We start from the raw sequence: 15,000 nt of genomic DNA on the forward strand, positions 1-15,000 counted from the left end.
ATACAACGCTGAGGTTAAGACGACGTGAAAATACATCTATTAATGACATTATTGATATCTGGGAAATATCTGGAAATGAGATGGAGACTGAACAAATGCTGAGTACAATGAGTTCAGACTAATGCAGCTTTATTCACACAACAAACAAACATACTTTCATGAAAGAGAGAACAGTTGACATGCACCAAATGTAAATGCCAAGGTTTCTCCTAGAAAGGAAGATGACCATGTGTATACCCTCCTAAGAGCATGTAACCATAGTGTCTCTACGAACATCAGAATAACTCCTCCTTTATACTTTAACAGCTTTATAGACCAGAGAGAGATAAATGTACTTTTGAAGTTCCTATACTATTACTGTTTTGTTGTAACATATTCAGTCAATGTCATAGGTTACAACGGGGAACGAGAATCAAGAAAACTACAATGAGTAAAGCACAAATAATGCTTCTGGAGGAGTTGTTGTGTTTTGTGTTTATTCAGGGCCTCGATGTGTCAGAGCGGGCCGTCTCACTTCCCCAAGCTGCAGGACCAGTATGAACCCTGCATCTAATTCAGGATTCTTCTAGTTAAATGTAAGACTTTCTAAGACCTTTTTTAATACCACCTAGGATGAGCTTTTAATGTCAACTTCACGGCCATTTATTGGAAAATCAATGTGGGTTTTAGGCCCGAGAAAAAAAACAGTTAACGTTACCTTAAAGGCACACTATGCAAGATTTTTACTTAATACTTAATACTACTTAATATAACAGCTTTGAAGTCATTTCGATGGTAAACGAACTCGTAGTAGAGCAAATCATCCCGATAGCAGAGCAAGGGGAGGGACGCCGCTGGCAGAACCAGCAATGCAGATTTGAGAGGTGGCGCCCCACCAAATCTCGCGAGAATCACGACTTGCTTTACGGCATGACGTCACATACATCAACAACAGATAAAGCCTAGTACACACCGAGCGTCTGGCGAGGTCGGTGACTTGAGTCTGTTCGGTGTACCTAGGGCATCAAAAGTTTTGGGGGCGCCGTGTCGCCCTTAGGTCTACTTCCCATTAATAATAGAATTAGAATGAGAAGCGAAATAAAACGTGTTTATTAAACATGATCATCCTCCACACCTTAATTTGTCAACCTTTCATTACGCGACGTTTACAGTCTCTGGGTCGGACTCAAACACACGGAGCTCTGTGGGTCTCGTAGTGTCCACTCTCTTAGTGTCCACTCTCTTAGTGTCCACTCTCTTAGTGTCCACTCTCGCTGTAGAAATAGAGACGAGCAGCGGCACAGACACGGAGCTGCTGCAGCGCACCTTCCCTGGTCTGAGCAGCTTCAGGTTTATGATGTGGGCATGCTGCGGCAGATGTGTCCCTATTTCTGCGTAGTTTTGTGTTTCCACCTCCGATGTAGAGCAGCGTAGCCTACAGCCTCTTCCCTAAACTGTCTCATTCAGAGACCAGCATCCCAAACAGGGCTCTGTGTCTGTCAGGAGGTCTGAGATCTACCGTATCAGCAGAGCAATCACGCAATGCACAGCAGACTATGGTGCAGGTGGATTGTTTTCTAAAATATAGTGACTTTATTCTTGTAATAGTCTATTGTATTATCACTTTATTTTTTCACAATATCACAACACTGGCCTTTGGGTTGCCAGACCAGTTATGATTAGACCAAATGTTGGTGCAATCTGACTTACATGGAAGCTAGAAACTAAAATGAACACACATTCCTACTCTATCGCTGACACAGAACTGTGGAGATCTGGCAATGTGAGATTGGGGGGGGGGCGCAAAACTCAATCTCGCCTAGGGCAACCAAAGGGCTAGAACCGGCCCTGTGGAGACGTATTACGTCTCGTCTCTTCGGTGAGTTCTGAGGAACTTTTTGGACCAACTCGGGGACACTGATCAGTCCGACTGGCTTTCCTGCCGATGGTCGGCCGTCTGGTCGGGGTGTCTGGGCCTTAAGAAGCAGCCTCTATGGAAGACACTAGCACGCATTTCAGACGTGAAACGTGTTTTTGCGTTATCTTGTATTGGCTAGCTTGACACGCAAGCTAGTTTACCAGCTGAACTCAGGTGTTGTGAGGTGTATTTATCATGTAGTCCTTTGTCTGGTCAGCAGACATCTTCTGAGTCTATTTTTTGATGTGTGACCTTAGTGAACAAAATTTAAGACTTTTGAGGTCTTATTTTTAGAATATTAAATTTAAGACTTTTTTAATACTTTTAAGACCCCACGGGTACCCTGTAATTCATCATCATCGTCATCATCATCATGGGTTACATAAGACAGAAAGCAGTTAAACCCTTAAGACCCTCTCAGATTGTTTAATTTGCCGTGGCAGGCACAACAGAGCCAATTGAAGAGAGATTTAATTCAGTGCCAGAGATTAGTCCACTTAACTCATCATTGGGGTTGGATATACAGTAGTGCTAAAACAATTATTTTAAAGCAGTTCCGGTGCCTAAACTGCACTGTGAGCAAATATAAACCATTGTTTTTATTGAAAATCTTTTAGGCTATATTTATATCGCTACGTTTTGGTTTAAGAGGAATATCTTTTGCTACGTTTCCTCCTCTCATTCCCCCTTCTCTGGCGTTTCACCCTCTCATTCCCCTGCTCTGGCGTTTCACCCTCTCATTCCCCCTTCTGTGGCGTTTCACCCTCTCATTCCCCCTGCTCTGGTGTTTCCCCCTCTCATTCCTCCTGCTCTGGTGTTTCCCCCTCTCATTCCCCCTGCTCTGGAGTTTCCCCCTCTCATTCCCCCCTGCTCTGGCGTTTCACCCTCTCATTCCCCCTGCTCTGGCGTTTCACCCTCTCATTCCCCCTTCTGTGGCGTTTCACCCTCTCATTCCCCCCTGCTCTGGTGTTTCCCCCTCTCATTCCTCCTACTCTGGTGTTTCCCCTCTCATTCCTCCTGCTCTGGTGTTTCCCCCTCTCATTCCCCCCTGCTCCACCTAAAACGTAGCATGTTAATGTAGCCTTAGATAACTCTCTCTCTCTCTCTCTCTTTCCCCCCGTCCAATTCGGAATTCACAGTGGGGTTAGCCATTAGCTCTAGCCAGGTTAGCCATTGTTAGCAGTCCCAGTTGATAACAAGGCATGACTGTTTTTCTTGCAGACAAGCAGAGTTAAAACATGTAACTAGAGCTAATAACTGCATGTTTGAGCTTGGGGTACTGCACTGTACGAGGTTGTCCTACTTCCATGCTCGGAAATCCGAGTTTAGGGGGCGCATTTCTTTTTTCCTCAATTTTCCTTGAATTTCCTTTAACTGTTACATTGCAGTGCGGTTCGCTGAACCAATTTGAAAGATGTCTATTAGAAACTATAGCTTGAGGGTTATAAGTTATATAAATTACCCTTCAAACTACCAAAAGAAGAATCACTAACTGTCGGGATATCTCAGACTCTGCTGCTTCAATTTTGACCTCTCTTTGTTTAAACTCTTGGAAGCCCCCCCAACTTCATGTAGGTGAAACACTTTAAAGGATTTAATATTAGCAGCTGATATACTACACTGATCTTTTGCAGCACTTCGTCCTGTACAACACATTTAGGTGTAAGAAAGCTCTTTGTCCTCACCTTCACGGACTTCATCTTGCTTCCCAACATTCGCTCAATTTCGTCCGAATAATCCTTCACCAGGTCGTTTCCGTCCACCTCCACGATCTTAACGATGGACTCGACATCCTTCAGTTTCTGAGAGGAAACAAACACAGATCGTAAACTGATGGATTCAACGATACTAGAACTCTTTATATATTTATATAGTGGACAAACTCAAGGCCCTTGGCACAATATATCATTTTTTTTTCAAATGGCACAATAAATACATTGCGAAAGGCTGCGAGATATCGCGAAAGACACTAAGAGATTTTTTTGTTAGTTCAGCTGCTGGTCACGTGACGCCGGCTACAGAGCTCCGTGAACGGTCGATCGTATGCTAGTTGAGTTTAGCCTGACGTCGTCATACTCAGATAGAATCTGAGTCTGATGCTGCTCCACTGGGCTGTGATTATGGGGGCGTGTTTCAACCGAACCAGGATAGAGAATGCCTCTGCACTCAATTGGATAGACCTACAACCAATCAGAGCAACGGATAGACCTACAACCAATCAGAGCAACGGATAGACCTACAACCAATCAGAGCAACGGATAGACCTACAACCAATCAGAGCAACGGATAGACCTACAACCAATCAGAGCAACGGATAGACCTACAACCAATCAGAGCAACCGATAGACCTACAACCAATCAGAGCAACGGATAGACCTACAACCAATCAGAGCAACGGATAGACCTACAACCAATCAGAGCAACGGATAGACCTACAACCAATCAGAGCAACGGATAGACCTACAACCAATCAGAGCAACGGATAGACCTACAACCAATCAGAGCAACCAATAGACCTACAACCAATCAGAGCAACGGATAGACCTACAACCAGAAGTCACAGAAGCTGCAAGTCAAAGTCAGGCTTCGACAGAGCAAAGACAGAGGCGGCAGTTTCAGTTACTTTTGATCAATCAACCCTGACAATTTGATTGGTCCGAACAGCTCTGGCTCGAGCATAGTTGCTCCATAACAGATCAAGTCCAGACCGAACTTCCCGAACTCAAATGTTGTGGGCGGGGCTAAGTTCGGCTGGCGTCCAGGCTATCAATGTGGTGCACACAGTAAAATAATATGTTGAAAACATTTAGAGTACAGTGCCTTACTTTTATATGTACGAATGGTTAATGGGAATAATGAGATGATTTGCAAACAAGTTATATCATTTCTTGTTTAAAGCATAAATTCAGTTATTCTGTAAAAAATTTTTTTGGCTCCAGTCGGAGATCTTAATTTGATCGGCTTAATTTCCAGACAGTAATTGAAAAAGGTGAAACGGTGAAAGTGATCCAACCCTGTAGGCAGATTTGTTTGTTTTTATTAAATCATTCGGATTGAGAGATTCACTCTCAGATTAAATCAGCTGCTGCGACGTGGAGATGAGTGTTTTTTGTTTTCACAGCGAGGCGCTTTGAGGTAATCAGGTCACTTTCTCTGGATCAAGAAGCTCGAGGTGGATCAGCCGGCCGAGAGAGGAGGGACGGCCTAGTCTGGTTATTTACACTCTGAATCAATCCATTAAGTAATTCGCTAAGTCCAATTAGTCCAAAGCAACACACTCACTGACACAAAACCAACATTTGGTTTTACGTGAGTGGATCTTCTTCTGCATCCATTAACACCTGGAACTTTGGGTGAGACTTTAAAGGAATTCAGTTCACCCGAAAACAATACAAATTGTGCTGGAATACTTGGTCTTTACTCAGCTCTTGGTCCCAGAAAGTTTTATTTTGCATGGTGATAAGGAGAACGGAGCACCAAATTAATTAAGTGAGTGACTTTTCACAGAGTCACTAAATGCTTTACAGGGGTATAACACAAAAAAACACGACATATTATGAGACACGATACACAATCAGTATTACACAATAATACCGAAAGTGCCGATCTTCTAGCCTGGTTGACACCAGACACTTCTCAGTTTTAACTGAAAAGGGTCTGGGGGTTAGGGTTTGCCGGAAGTTCGTCAGGGTTTTCGCAGGCTAGCGATTTTCTGGAGCTTCTTCTGCACCGGGAGGTCAGTGGGTAGCGCTGATGGGTAGACTGCTCTGTATTCACCTAAACAGAACATTATCCATAATCCAGACTGTATGATTAATGTCCTCTGGACAGACTCTGCTAATACAACTAGTTCCCAGAGTTTACTGTCACCAACCTTGACATCCCAGCTGTGAGTCCCCGAGATAAAGCCCTTCAGAGCCCAAGACAGAGTTCTGTTCAATAAACCTCTCGGGATTATCAGGAAACTGTTCATCTCCTCCCCATTGCACACCGGTCAAATCTTCAGACAGGATGAGGTTTGCACCAGCAGTGTTTGGGTCCAGAATTACAGGAGTGCAGGAGCCCCTCCTTGATCTTGTTCCAGATGTTGAAGCTCAGGTTGCCCAGGTGTTTGGCCTCGTCTATCAGATCTCCTGAGAGCAGCTGTGGAGCATCCAGCAGGGGGGACACTGTCCACTGCAGCCTTGTAGTTGATCAGGAAGGAGACGTCTTCAGCTCTCAGCTGCTCCTCTGTGGCTCTGACTGAGCCTGAAAGAGCCGCTATCTCGGTTCTTCTCCTTCATCCTCTTGACTATTCTGCTCCACTTCCTCCCTCAGTGCATCTATCCTGGCCTCCTCTTCTTCCATCTAAAAACTGGTGGAGCTTCTTAAACTGCTCTTTAATCTGCATCTCTATGCGTCGGGCCTGGACAATCATGTGATCTGCTGTTTGATCACATTTTACTTTAACTTTTTCAAAAACATTTAACTTCTCCTTTAAGTTAAGATCCAAGAGAGAGCTTTAAGGGCTCAAGAGCTGTCTGAAGTTCCTTCCTGTGTTGTCTTGCAGCTTCATCGAGAGGTCTGATTGAGAAGCGTTTGAGTTCCTCAGCGTGATGGTGGTGATGGCGCAGTGGATATGACACATACCTTTGGTGTTGGAGACCTGGGTTCAATTCCCACTGCGTTACATCAACCAATATGTCCCTGAGCAAGACACTTAACCCTTAGTTGCTCCAGAGGCGTGCGACCTCTGACATATATATAGCAATTGTAAGTAAAAAGATAGAAAAAAAATAGTTCAATACAGACACCGAATGTTTATATTTACTAATTTAATATATTATCTTACTGTGTGGAAGTGAATGGGATCATTATTTTATGTGTAAGTCAACATCATTACGAGGTGCACCTGAATGCAGCATGAGTTGTGGGAGAGTGGGAATTACTGGAATTGTTGGGTCTTTGTAAATTATAGAGTGTGGTCTAGACCTACTCTATCTGTAAAGTCTCGAGATGACTCTTGTTATGATTTGATACTATAAATAAAATTTAATTGAAAATTGAGTTTACGAGTGGCACCTGAATGCACCATGAAGTCCCATTGGAAGCCACATGCTTTACCCTTTGTTGTTTGTTTCTGTAACTTTTTTCTCCTCCATAATGTTGTTGCTCCGTCATCTCTCTGCGTCTGGAAAAGTGCAGCTGCAAGGCTGCGTTACTTTGTGTCTTTAACTGCATGCCGGTAAACTACACTGTGTCCTACACTTTGATGTGTCAGTCCAGGTTCAGCTAGTACACTGTGGCCCTCATTTATCAACCTGACGTAGAAACCAGCGCAGATATGAGCGCAGAAATCATCTTACGACAGGCTTCGTATCACACCAATCGGAGCGTAAGAATGGTCGTACATTGATAAATGCAGAGGCTGGAAACGATCGTAATTTAAATATCACGCCCCAATATATTCTCGGTTTTGAGGCCTCGCTCCTGCAATTTACGACATGGCGAGACGTAATCCGGCTGAGAAGTGCTACTTTTCAGAGGTGAAGATTGAAACCCTGATTTCTCAGATTCATTTGCAGTAACGTATGTACTATTTGGCAGCCTGAAAACTGGTATTAAAGGCTGTAGAAAGAATGCTGAATGGAAAAAGATCACTGATGCAGTCAACAGTGTTGCCGTAGTAAATCGGACTCAAGCTGAACTTTATTTAATTTATACATCCTTGACATGTGTATGCTAATGAAGCTCAGCGTAAATTCTTAAAGGAAGACTTCATATACCGTTTCCATCACTCATAATGATCAGCTGTTTCATGGTACGTCACTTGTCAGTAGTAATCAGAGCAGCTGTGTCGTTGTTAGTTAAACCAATCAGGGTTGGCCATTTGTCGACGAGCCTATCACAGCTTGATACCCTGCTTTAAATCTGCTCTCTCTTCCACGGTTGGCAGTTGTCGTTTCAGGAAATAGAGTGCGTTCCGCCTCCTCCTCTTCTGCCACCGGTGGTCACGCCCTCGGACCTGGGTTTCATCTATGCTTGGCTGTTGATGGTTCCTCTATTTATTCTCCACCACCAGTGTCTGGACTCCATCAGGGGATTTGTTTGGGTTCCATAAACCCTTTAGTATATTTGGGTTCGATGGAGTCCAATCTCCAGAGACTTGTACATTTACATGTTGTATGTACAATAAATATGTACATAATTGCAAAGAAGTATCTCCTGATTGAATAGTCCTAATAGTAATATACAGGCTTCTATTGCAATCTCTTCGGCCTTCATGGTGTACCTATATTTAAATAAACACACAGTAGCGGAGTTTATGTAGTGTCTTTTATTTTACTCGTGTTTTTTTCATGAGTCAGCCAGGCAACAGCTGTGTGGGAGAAAGCATGCCCCCAGTTGGGGCTGTGCTGGACACTGCTCTCTGGGCATCGGGTCATCTGGCTCCATCACTACATTTATGACACCCAATTTTCCTGCGCGATGTTGTGCAGAACCCCACAGGCTAAAACAATGTTGCAGACGTTGTATAGTAGGGTCCCCCCTGCCCCTCTGATGCAAGACAGAGCCATCTGCCCTTAATCAAGCCCATGGAGCGCTCCACCGTGGCACGTGCGCGTACGTGTGCACTGTTGTACCGGTGCATAGAGGTCCTCTAAAAGAGCCAGATCTGCCATTGCTGATAAGTGATCAACTGATGACTTCTCGTTCTCCTGTTAAACCAACCCGGTCTCACTCAAAAGCGTACAAATAACAGAGGTTTACACTTTGAAAAACTTGCAATGTGTACGCCAAAATTCTTCATGCATTATGTGGAGCGCTCTAATTGAAGTAAGGGAGACCGGTGCGTTTTATATGCACGCGGCTCGCATCGCCACGTTGTGTGTTATCGCGAGAACAGCGTCACAAAAAAACAAAAGAAAATTGGTTGGGTTTAGGAAAACAATGCAGGGAAAGGCTTTAGTAACAGAAGAAAGTCCCAAAAACACGGCACATAACCACAAAAACATGCTAATAAACGGTTGGGTTTAGGGAAGAAACATTGGGGAAGGCTTAACAAAAAAAAAAAACACAAGAAAGTCACAAAAACACGGCACATAACGACAAAAACACGCTAATAAACGGCTTAACAAAAAAAAAAGACTGAAAAAAGACTGAAAAAAGGCTGAAAAAAGGCTGAAAATCGCCAAACGCGTGACTCGAACCCCTATCTATATGATCCACCAAGATGGCACCGCAGAATGGTGACACGGTGTGTTGGTGCGCTCTGTTTTGTTTTGTGTTTTAACTTTGTTTCTTGCGATGGTACCCGTATCTCATTCACCAGTGAAGAGCTCGTGAACTTCAGGGGAACAACACCATCAGACTTATTTCCCACTTTTCTTCTCCCTTCACTGGAAATTTTGGACATTCTGGTCAAAGGTGCGCTCACCTTTGCTCATGCAGCGAAATGCCGGAGGAGAGGGAAACGGGCCGGTGTGCTTGTGCGTCTCCGCCAGCGAGTATTACGCACACCATTACCGGGAATATTCCTCTCTAACGTGCGCTCACTACCCAACAAACTGGAGGAACTACAACTGCTGTTGGTTAGAAACACGGACTTTTCTTCATCTGCTGTTTTGTGCTTCACGGAGACGTGGCTCTGTGGATTAACACCGGACTCTGCGCTGCAGCTGGCAGGCTTCCAACTCTACAGAGCGGACAGAGACTCGGTCCTCTCCGGCAAAACTAAAGGTGGAGGAATCGGTTTCTACATCAATAGCGGTTGGTGCAACGACGTGACAGTGATCCAGCAGCATTGTTCTCCTAACCTGGAATATTTCATTATAAACTGTAAGCCTTTTTATTCACCCCGTGAGTTTGCGTCATTCATTCTGATCGGTGTCTACATCTCACCGCAGGCCAACGTGCAGGACGCGCAGCGCATGCTTGCCGACCAGATTCTGTCCGTGGAGCGGACCAACCCGGAGTCCTTAGTTATTGTCCTTGGTGACTTTAATAAAGGGAACCTCACTCACGAACTCCCTAAATATAGACAGCATATTAAATGCCCGACCAGAGAGGAGAACATTCTGGATCACTGTTACACCACAGTCAGGGATGCTCATCACGCCGTCCCCCGTGCCGCACTTGGACACTCTGACCACGTCATGGTCCACCTGATCCCCACCTACAGGCAAAGTGTAAACCCGTGTTATTTGTAAGCTTTTGAGTGAGACTGAGCTCGTTAAACTGATTATATGCCGCCCCGCAAGTCCACACTGACTCGAAAACTTGCATACACGAGTTCAGACCAGACGTGAGATTTTTATCGCAGCCTACGCTCACGTCCAAATTGATAAATGCCGAGCTTTGCGTAGGAATTGGCGTGCGCCTGTCCTACGCCTGTTTTAGGTAGTACGCACGTTTCATAAATGAGGGCCAGTGCAGACTGATCTCATGAATTGGCGTATGTATGACACGCCAATTTGTATTCCGTTTTAGCGTGTTAATCGCATTTTTGCGTGTATATCAACGCAAATCGGCCGCCATTGACCTACATTGCGAGTCAATTTCCGCCGTAGCGAGTACTATAAAGGAACGGGGGATTGAGTAAGGAGGTAGGTTGGGGTGGCGGATGGTTGTAGGTTGGGTTGTCAGATGGGTAAAACACAGGACTTTCACCCGGGAGAACCGGGTTTGCATCCTGGGTGTGGCGATTTTTCAGCTGTTTCAGTTTAAAAAAAAATAAATGAATAAGCCTTACCCAATGTTTCTTTCCTAAACCCAACCATTTATTGTTTTCCTAAGCGTGTTTTTGTCGTTATTTTCCATGTTTTTGTCACTGTTTTTTTTTTTTTTTTTTTTTAACAGGCGTGTGACGTAGTTCTCGCAATAGTACGTTGCGTTCTCGCGATAACACGCAACATGGCGAGGCCACGTGGTGGGTATGTTTACATCAACTGTATACAGCGTAGTCATACACGTGGATAGCTGAAAATGCGTACAATAACACGCCATTTGGCTTTATGAAAGTGGCGTGTGGCCAGTGTATCCATGAAAAACAGCAACATGGAAGCAGAAAGGGTTTCTGCTGGGTGGTTTGTTCTCACGACAGGGAGGTGCTTGTGTGTTTCTAAAAGCAGACACACTGCCTGTGATGAATCTAAATCTGACAGATAAATGGATGAATGTCTAAAATCAGAACAGGGCACAAATCCTGACGCCAGTAAAGAGGGCTTGGTCCTCAATCTGGGCATTACCATGATCCCTGTGTGTGTGTGTGTGTTGGTGTGTGTGTGTGTGTGTGTGTGTGTGCGCGTGTGTGTGTGTGTATGTGTGTTCCCTGGTAAACACAGACTGACACAGACAGACGGTCTGCTGTTATTGCTCTATAAAAAGAGTCAACATCTCTTCCTAAAGTTAAAAGAGACCCAGACTGAGTGATGAAAGGTTGTGAAAAAAGGGAGCAGTGAAGTGGGATCAGCTGCTGGGTCCAGAAGTAGTTTTCCCCGCTGTGAATTTATATTTTTCTTTTACAGACTTCCTCCAGGTTTCGCTACATCGAAACACAGAAGTCTCCCAGAAAATGTATTCGTCCTTTTTATGTTACTACGTTCAAAATGGGCCTGTTTGAAACGGGCCGACTGCTTGGCCTGTGGTATGTCTGCTTGTAGCCTTCTTCAGAACCACTGTACCCCCCAAAATTAACTTACAGAGACCCCAAATCACTTACTATGCAACTCAACCCTATACTACTGACTTACCGTGCACTTCTACTTCAGAGGAAAACATTGAAATACTACATTTGACTGTAAGAGAAATGTTAAGTTTCCATAGCAGATTCAGATTTTACTCACAAAATAAGAGTAATCACAATTGCCTCATGGACTAATGTTGGTAGTTACTGAGAACTCATTTTCCGTAAATTTGTAAAGAATATTCCAATTACTACAATACCCATCAGCCTCTGCTGCGGATATTATAGAGAAGAAAGTCGGATTTCAGAACAAATGTGTCCAGAATTTCCCCAGAATGCTAAAGTAAATTCATGTAAAGTGCAGCTTTGGGATTCGGTATTTGTTGCTCAAATGCACCTTGGGAGTTGCAGTTGACCTCTCTTTTTTTTGGTTTGTATTGTCACATCGTAATCCAGCTGTTGGTTTTTACTGGCCGCCGGGCTGGGGTAGGCGTGGCTTATCTGCGTCACGGAGCTGAAAAAGCCGAAGTGAAGTGGCCTCGAGAGGACACGTTGCGGTGGAACAGCTCGGTGAGAGACTGCTGGAGAGAATTGGGTTTTTCTGACTTGATGTGTGATGTTTTCCCCAAGAAGTTTTTGTTAAAGGTCCAATGTGTGGGAATTTCTCCCGTCTAGCGTTGAGATCATATATCGCAATCAATTGTCTTGCACCACGCAGTTCAAAGTACGTATTAACAGCTACGGTAGCCTTCACGCTTCAAAAAGCCGGTCTCTTGCTCTTTTCAATCTCCTTTTTCTTATTCTGGGCGAAGAAGAAGAAGACTCCTGAAATTTGGATTTTGAATACGTGTGGTCCTCCATGTTTCCTTCTTCAAACTTGCCGGGGGGCCGGGAAGCTACGATACCCATTAGCAGCATCTGTGAGTTTATCATGTGACAGAGAAAACGTGAAAGGCGGAGCCTATATTGTATATATATATATAATATTGTGTCCTCCAAAAGTTATAAAGACGTTTGTCTTCAGGAATCAGTACTTAACTTCACAAATCTATTGGTTCTCAACTGGCATTCTGGGAAACGTAGGAAACCACTCACTGAAACTGAAATGAGACTTTACGTGTCTACACAGCCGTGAATGACCGCATGGGAACCATTCTCAGGTACTGCATTAATAAACACAAACAGAACCACTGTCCGTGACTTTGTTTACCTTCTGCAGTAGCTGAGAGCCGGAGTATTTGGTGGTGAAGTCTCGAAGCTGAACGGAGAACTCAGACGCCCACTGCTGCACCCTGAAACAGACGAGGAGTCAACAGTTACATACGACATCAAGGTTCAAAACTACAGGATACAAGAGTACAGCATCAGAGTTATCTGTAGTGGTGGTCGACACAACACTGGAGACGACACCATGAAGAGACTCTGGCATGTGTGATTGCAAGACATCTAAAATAAAGACAAAGACATCTTCTGTAACTAGGGCTGGGTGAAAATAATCCATTCAAGCAATTCAAATCGATCTTTGTTTGCATGATCTGAAATCGATTAATAAAATCCCTAAAGCAATCTTGTAATATATAAGATAAGATAAGATAGATAACATATACTTTATTGTCCCCGAAGGGAAATTTGTTTTGGACTCTACGCAATAAGTGTATCACAGCCCTTACACAATGAGATATTGCACAACATAATACACAACCCCAATAGCCTACAAATTACAACTAATGTATTGCATGCCCTGACAGTACCTAGGTAAGGACTACTAGCCAGTCAGAAGCAGAGTATGAGGGCATGCCCTGACAGTACCTAGGTAAGGACTACTAGCCAGTCAGAAGCAGAGTATGAGGGCATGCCCTGACAGTACCTAGGTAAGGACTACTAGCCAGTCAGAAGCAGAGTATGAGGGCGTGCCCTGACAGTACCTAGGTAAGGACTACTAGCCAGTCAGAAGCAGAGTATGAGGGCGTGCTCTGACAGTACCTAGGTAAGGACTACTAGCCAGTCAGAAGCAGAGTATGAGGGCGTGCAGTAAAGTGATGTAATTTCCTGTGTTACCACACTGTTCTAGCTCTTCTATTATTGTTACCTTTACCCACTTAGTCATATCTACATTACTGAAGATTATTCACACTTAAATCTCATTGTGAATATGTGTTGTTAAAGCACCAATTGTCAACCCTAGAATATTGCCACAGTATCGACATGGAGGTATTAGGACAAGAATATCGCGATATGATTGCTATCATATATATCGATATCTGATTTTCTCCATATAGCCCAGCCCTGGTTGCAAGGCAGTAAAGTATTGATAAACCAAATCTAACGTTAGGAACAGCAAACGTCCCCGGCGGTCGGACTGACTGCTAGTTTGGGTGGTGTCATTTTCTTTAGCTTGTGGCCCAACAGGTGAATTAGCCCTCCAAGCATAGGCGCCGATACCATGGGTGCTCCGGAGCTCGAGCACCCACGTGTGCCAGACTGCCAGTAGGCTACTACATTCATTTAAAATTAAACATTGCAGTTGGTGCTCTAAGTGGAGCGTCTGTCGTAGTGTGATTGGTTATGTCGCTGTCCGTCCCCCTGCTCCATATTAGAATGCTAGAACGCTGCTCCTAAAGACAACTGAGAAAGAAAAGAGATGACAAACTGCAGGTAGTAAAGTATGCAGCCCCGAAAACGGTAATCGAGCAGCAGAAAGAAAGTTTGAAATGAGAGAAACTTGTGAGGGTGACTGGCGAAAAGGTGACTCTTACTGCAATGAAGAAAACAAGGAAAGCTAACCGGCTAATCGCAGGCTGAAAGCAAGATGGCCAGAGCTGGAGGAACGAGTCGGGAGGGGCTCGTTCACGGTGCAGTTACGTCTCCACGCCTTTTAATACCTCCGTGCTCCACGCCCTGGTAGCTGGTTGTTCTGTGTGCTATTGTATAGTTAAATAACTATTATAACAAACATTGTGTTGAGTTTGATAAAGTTCTATGGAAAACACAACCAACAACATTATAATGTATAATTAATTATTATTAATTATAGTGTACTGTGACTGTATGGAGTTGGAGAGTGCCTTTTTCCAATGTGGTGCTTTGCGTTTCGGCTGTTTGTTGCCTTGGTGACCTTCTGCAGCATTGGGTTACGGCAGAAAAAGGCCGTTAAATATGACGGTGATGAAAAGAGATTTAGATAATCTGTTCTTCATCTGGGTCACAGCAGAGAGCTGCAGGTGTCTGCTCAGCACACACACACACACACACACACACACACACACACACACACACACACACACACACACAAAGACAGAGACACACAGAAACACACACGGAGACACAGACAGAGACACAAACACACACACAGAGAGACAGAGACACACACAGACACAGAGGGAGACAGAGACACACACTCACAGACACAAAGACACACACACACACACACACACACACA

At 44.2% G+C, this 15,000-nt stretch overlaps 1 protein-coding gene across 5 annotated transcripts in view; it reads right to left on the minus strand.

Annotated features, from left to right (window-relative positions):
• The window catches only part of LOC114559609 (voltage-dependent calcium channel subunit alpha-2/delta-4), a 245,186-nt gene that overhangs the window by 122,931 nt on the left and 107,255 nt on the right, over positions 1-15,000 (minus strand). For all 5 annotated transcript variants that reach the window (XM_028584356.1, XM_028584355.1, XM_028584354.1 and 2 more), the window contains 2 exons: positions 12,772-12,853; positions 3,583-3,699 (listed from right to left, as the gene is read on the minus strand). In XM_028584356.1, coding sequence (XP_028440157.1) covers positions 3,583-3,699; positions 12,772-12,853 — 199 coding nt within the window. The remainder of the gene's footprint in view (positions 1-3,582; positions 3,700-12,771; positions 12,854-15,000) is intronic.

Source organism: Perca flavescens, chromosome 8, assembly GCF_004354835.1.
Source record: "Perca flavescens isolate YP-PL-M2 chromosome 8, PFLA_1.0, whole genome shotgun sequence".
NCBI classification, from domain to species: domain Eukaryota; kingdom Metazoa; phylum Chordata; class Actinopteri; order Perciformes; family Percidae; genus Perca; species Perca flavescens.